This window comes from Colobus angolensis, unplaced genomic scaffold (genome assembly GCF_000951035.1).
Source record: "Colobus angolensis palliatus isolate OR3802 unplaced genomic scaffold, Cang.pa_1.0 Scaffold413, whole genome shotgun sequence".
NCBI lineage: Eukaryota > Metazoa > Chordata > Mammalia > Primates > Cercopithecidae > Colobus > Colobus angolensis.
The window spans coordinates 1226799-1232798 of NW_012117522.1; the positions used below are offsets into that span (position 1 = coordinate 1226799).

Below are 6000 nucleotides of genomic sequence, written 5' to 3' on the forward strand. Positions count from 1 at the left end.
GGCCATCTTGAACTCAGATTTTTTTTTTAATTAAAAAAATTACAGCTCGTGTGCAATTATTAGAAACTTCACCACAAATCCACCTTACTCTTGCCAACAATATTTTTACAGCTATGTTCTAATGTTTGAGCCAATACTTTAGGTTTGGGTTACTACTTCCTGTTTAATACCTTTAAAGGGCAAGAGTTCAAAGTCAGTCATCAAAACTTTTACTTGAACAAGACAAAAAATTTCCAGAAAACAAAACTAAGAGTATAGTTTTGAATAACAATAAAACCTCTTCTAGTATAGGTATCACACCAAACTCAAATTTGAGAAGAAATAAAAGGAGACATTTTGTCTGGTCAGAACCATTTAAACAAAATGGCACGTTTTTCTCCATCTGCCATGCAAAACACGCAACTTTTACTAAAGCACATGTGCTCCAACAAGTACCACCACCCCTTCCCTAATGGTGACTATTTCTGCTTTAATTCCAGAAACATTTTATTTCAACTATAAAGTTTCTGGTGTTGCTTGATAAAGAACACTTAATCTGGTCTTTACCCTTCTGATAATAATACTGAGATACTGAGATAATGCGGATACAAGTCCAAATTTGCCACTTTCACTCTATATAAAAATGCCTTCTTGAAGAGCCAAGAAACACTCTCCTAACAAGGCCTGTAATGAAGTGTTAGTAAACATCAGAAAATTGATTGCAGGCATGAAATACTATGTTAAAACAAAGAAAATGTTTTCAATATTTCTCTTTAAACTGAAGTAAAAATAATTCAACCAATATGCTAGAGACTTTCATTAATTAGAAATACCCTAAAACTAAACAGCAATGAAAAAAAATCTCTTATTTAACTATTTTGGCACATAAAGAGTTCCATCTACTTCACAGGACAGAGAAAAGAGGGGTGGGAAAAATGCAGATGTGTGACAAATCTATCTGTTAAGCAATTGCTGAAAGCCAATTTTGTTTTCCTTTCACCAAAGAAAGATTATTCAAGCAAGTCTGCAGGACTCACCTGCAAAGCTGAGGGGTCTGGCAGGAATTCAACATCCTCTCCAAAGATAAAATCGGGAGGCAGTTCTGGGTACTGGGCATTGAAAATGATATCCCCTGAAATAAAAGAAAATGACAGGTCCTTTTTATTTCCTTTCTAAGTATGAATATTCTGAAGACTGTATCAGAAAAACTTCTAAAACAAATTTACATTAGTTTCAGGAAAACATTTGAAAAGCACTTTCTGGATGCTTACAATTTAACTAATAAACTAATATCTTTTTTTTTTTTTGGAGACAGGATCTCACTTTGTCACCCAGACTGGAGTACAAAGGTGTCATCTTGACTCACTGCAGCCTCGACCTTCCAGGCTAAAGGGATTCTCCCATCACAGCCCCCCAAGGAGCTGAGACTACAGGAACATGCCACCATGCCCAGCTAATTTTTGTATTTTTATTAGAGATGGGGTTTCGCCATGTTGTGCAGGCTGGTCTCAAACTCCTGAGCTTAAGCGATCAATCCACCTCAGCCTCCCAAAGCGCTGGAATTATAGGTGTGAGCCACTATCCCAGGTCTGCTATCCTTTTTTAATTTAACATCTACAACATGCAATCAAAAAAGCTTTATCTCCAAGTACACTATGAATGTAAATATCCAAGTAGAAAAGTAGAAGCAGCCACATCCACAATATGCGCTGACTATTTTTACAGGAAACATTACTGTCCAATCACTGCCTGCTAATTAATAAGCCTTTATGAAGACTGATTCTGTATACACACAGTCCTCGCCTTGCAGAAATTAAACATACATACCTTTGGTATACTGGAAAGAACATTTGGCTTATAGTTCACAAAAACTTAGATTTATATCCACAAGGTCTCTTCATTATTTATTAGCTCAAGTGATCTTGAGCAAGTTTTAACTTCTTTAGACTTCAGTTTCTTCATTAGTAAAAGGGAGATACAATAGTACTAATGTCACAGATTTGTTGTGAGGATAAAAAGAGATGGCATGCCTAGCAGTGTCCAGCATGTAGTAAGTTCTCAACATGTGATAATGGGAGTATTACTGTTGTTTTGATACATAAGACAAATTTACAAAGTCTCATTAGCAAATTCACATTGCAAGTTCTTCTACCTGTTTCTTTTCTGAATCCTTCTGTAGCTCCCTTTTTTTCCCCTGGTCATCCCAAGAATCAGCTCTTATCATTACGCTAATACTAACATGTAAATTAGTTTATCAACCATCTAACACACATATTGAGTTGTAATGTATAAAAATATGTATACTTGTGTACATATACACAACCTCTGTACATGTACGTACATACAGCTTATCAGTCCAATCATTTTTACTGCTCAAACAATAATATCTATAAAATTATATCCAAATATAAACATTCAAACTTCAGTTCTCATTTGAGTCCTTAAATCTCTATGCACTAGGCATTTCAATGTCAAACTCAGCAAGTCTAAAATGTTATCATGACTGTCCCTTTTCTCACTCCCCTCACTCCCTGATTCCATGCTAAAACGTCAGTGTCATCTTCAACCTTTCATACACCCTGTATACTCTTAGAAAACAAGTCATCTCAATTTTTCCTCCAAAATGTCACTCAGATGGATTTTTCCTACTGTTAACAGCCCCTTCCAGGCCCAGATCACCTAGTCCATACATTCACTCATCCACTGAATAAATATTTGAACTTTGCCATAGGCACTATGGTAGGCTCTAAAGATCAAACAAACAAACCAACCCTGCTATTAAAAGCTGACAGACTAAAGAAGTTCAATCATTATCATATCTTTTAAAATGGTCTCCTAATACAAGCTACCCTCCAGTCCATAATAAATATTATCATCAAGTAAGTATTCTTAATGTGCTATTTTGTCCCAACACTTCCTAATTCAAGAAACTTAAATGATACTCTAATATCAAATGGAGTAAAAGCAAACATTTCAAAATGATATCCACCCTTCTCTTTATCTGCAAGCCTGTCTTTTCTTCCAGTGAATATGATCTGCTCAATGCCCTCCAAATACTATGACACCAACTACTATAATATCTCTCTCCTTGCTCAGGTCTTACCAACCTTTATGAACCCACTAAATTGTCTCTTGTATGAAGCCTACCCTAATAAATCCAGAACACACAGATCATTGTTACTTCTGAAATTAAAATCCTGATTAGTTATGTCATTCACCTGAGTATTTAGTTGTAAGTAGTCTTATATTGTTTTATTGCTCTATTAATTTTAAAAAATCATAATAAACACAAGCTACCTGTGAGATACTGTGACATGCTGCGTCAATACAAAGATAATTATCCTCAAGGAGCTCATGTTTAGTGAGGGATATAAGACATAGACCCAGAACCGCAAACACACAGCAATACAAGGTAAGTACATATAACTGAACTTCCTAATTAAATTGTAAGCATCCAGAGAACAGACATGTTTTTATACTTGTTTAATGTTTCTGACAGGGCAGAGTACAGTACAAATAGAATATATTCAATAAACACTCAATAAATTAAAGAAATTCCATTCTCTGAACTGAATGTCTTAAGTGTTGAAAAAAGTCTTTAGTGAAGAATAAGGCATAGCAACAAACATATGAAAAAATGCTCAACATCACTCACTATCAGGGAAATGCAAATCAAAACCACAATAAGGTTATCACGTTACTCATGCGAGAACGGCCATAATTAAAAGAATCAAAAAAATATTAATAATAGATGTTGGCGGGGATGTGGTGAAAGGGGACACTTTTACACTGCTGGCGGGAATGTAAACTCGTACAACCACTATGGAAAACAGTGTGGAGATTCCTTAAAAGAACTAAAAGTAGAAATACCATTTGATCCACAACCCCACCACTGGGTATCTACCTGGAGGAAAAGGAGTCATTATACAAAAAAGATACTTGCATACGCATGTTTATAGCAGCACAATTCACAATTGCAAAACTATGGAACCAGCCCAAATGCCCATCAGTCAACAAGTGGATAAAGAAATTGTAATTACACACACACACACACACACACACACACACACCATGGAATACTACTCAGCCATAAAAAGGAACAAAATAATGGCATTTGCAGCAACCTGGATGGAATTGGAGACCATTATTCTAAGTGAAGTAACTCAGGAATGGAAAACCAAACACTGTATGTTCTCACACATAAGTGGGAGCTAAGCTTTGAAGACACAAAGGCATAAGAATAATGTAATGGACTTTGGGGACTTGAGGGAAAGGGTGGAAGGAGGTGAGGGACAAAAGACTACATACTGAGTACAGTCTATACTGCTCCGGTGATGGGTGTACCTAAATCTCAGAAATCACCACTAAAGAACTTATTCATGTAACCAAACACCACCTGTTCCCCAAAAACCTACTGGAATAAAAAACAAAAATAAAATAAAATGTGAGAAATGCAACACACATAACAAACTAAAAATAAAATATATTTTTATTTAAAAAAAGAAGAAGTCATAGCAAAGTCACTCCTGGAGCTTTCTCCGAGATCAGACGAGATCGGGCGCGTTCAGGGTGGTATGGCCGTAGACTCCTGGAGCTTTCTCTAGGGAAGAAATTTAAACAAGAAAATGTATCCTTCAGAAGACAGGTATAAAATTAAATTAGCAAAAGTAGTACAACTACCATCTCTCACCCTACCCACTATCATCATCTCAGACAATCAACTGTATCTGCAATAAATTATAATTCAAAAGTTAATGCCTAACTATAAGGCATTAACTCAAGCCTTGGCTGAAGAGCACAAGTAGAGATAATATGAATGTCCTGATTACTCATTCTTTCAAATATACGCAGCAAGCATATTCTTTAGGAAAGAACATACTTTAGAGATCTGTTTGTAAAAGTCCTATAGTTGGCTTACTTTACTTACTTTAGGAAAAAAAATCAAAAAGTTAACAGAGCAAAGATATCACGGTTTTGAAAAATGCCAATCTAGGATCTATTGTGCCTTGACATTCTAAAAATAAATAACATGCTAAATTCCAATAAAAGAAATTTTATCACTTTTGCCACTATAGAAGAATGGCTGCATTTTCAAGTTCACAAAGGAACACTGTTAGTAATAAATATTTCCAAACTGGTAAACATTGAAAAAATCTACTTAAAGGATATCCATTCTGGTTGATTCTATTCAACATTATACTAGAGGCTCTAGCAAGAACAATTTGGCAAAAAAAAAAAAAAAGATACAAAATGTATCTACAGTGGAAAAAAGCAAAACTTATCTCCACTCACAGATGACATAAATCTTGCATGTAAAAAATCCTAATGAATCCACACAAACAAACAATCAGAACTAATACACAGCTTCAGCAAGGTTGCCAGATACAAGATAAACGTACAAAAATCAACTGCATGGATCTCCCAACACGGAGGTTGAGATCTGAGAACGGACAGACTGCCTGCCTGCTCAAGTGGGTCCCTGACCCCTGAGTAGCCTAACTGGGAGACATCCCCCACTAGGGGCAGTCTGACACCCCACACCTCGCAGGGTGGAGTACACCCCTGAGAGGAAGCTTCCAAAGTAAGAATCAGACAGGTACACTCGCTGTTGAGCAGTATTGTATCTTCTGCAACCTCTGCTACTGATACCCAGGAAAACAGGGTCTGCAGTGGACCTCAAGCAATCTCCAACAGACCTACAGCTGAGAGTCCTGACTATTAGAAGGAAAACTATCAAACAGGAAGAACACCTATACCAAAACCCCATCAGTACGTCACCATCATCAAAGACCAGAAGCAGATAAAACCACAAAGATGGGGAAGAAGCAGGGCAGAAAAGCTAGAAATTCAAAAAATAAGAGCGCATCTCCCCCTGCAAAGGAGCGCAGCTCATCGTCAGCAACGGATCAAAGCTGGTCAGAGAATGACTTGGACGAGATGAGAGAAGAAGGCTTCAGTCCATCAAACTTCTCAGAGCTAAAGGAGGAATTACGTACCCAGCGCAAAGAAACTAAAAATCTT

The 6000-nt window shown here is 36.6% G+C and overlaps 1 protein-coding gene across 1 annotated transcript in view; it reads right to left on the reverse strand.

The window, feature by feature from the left end:
• Window positions 1-6000, reverse strand: part of BRE (brain and reproductive organ-expressed (TNFRSF1A modulator)) — a 457102-nt gene that overhangs the window by 351141 nt on the left and 99961 nt on the right. Inside the window, exon 4 of the mRNA XM_011956325.1 lies at window positions 1017-1111. Coding sequence (XP_011811715.1) covers window positions 1017-1111 — 95 coding nt within the window. The remainder of the gene's footprint in view (window positions 1-1016; window positions 1112-6000) is intronic.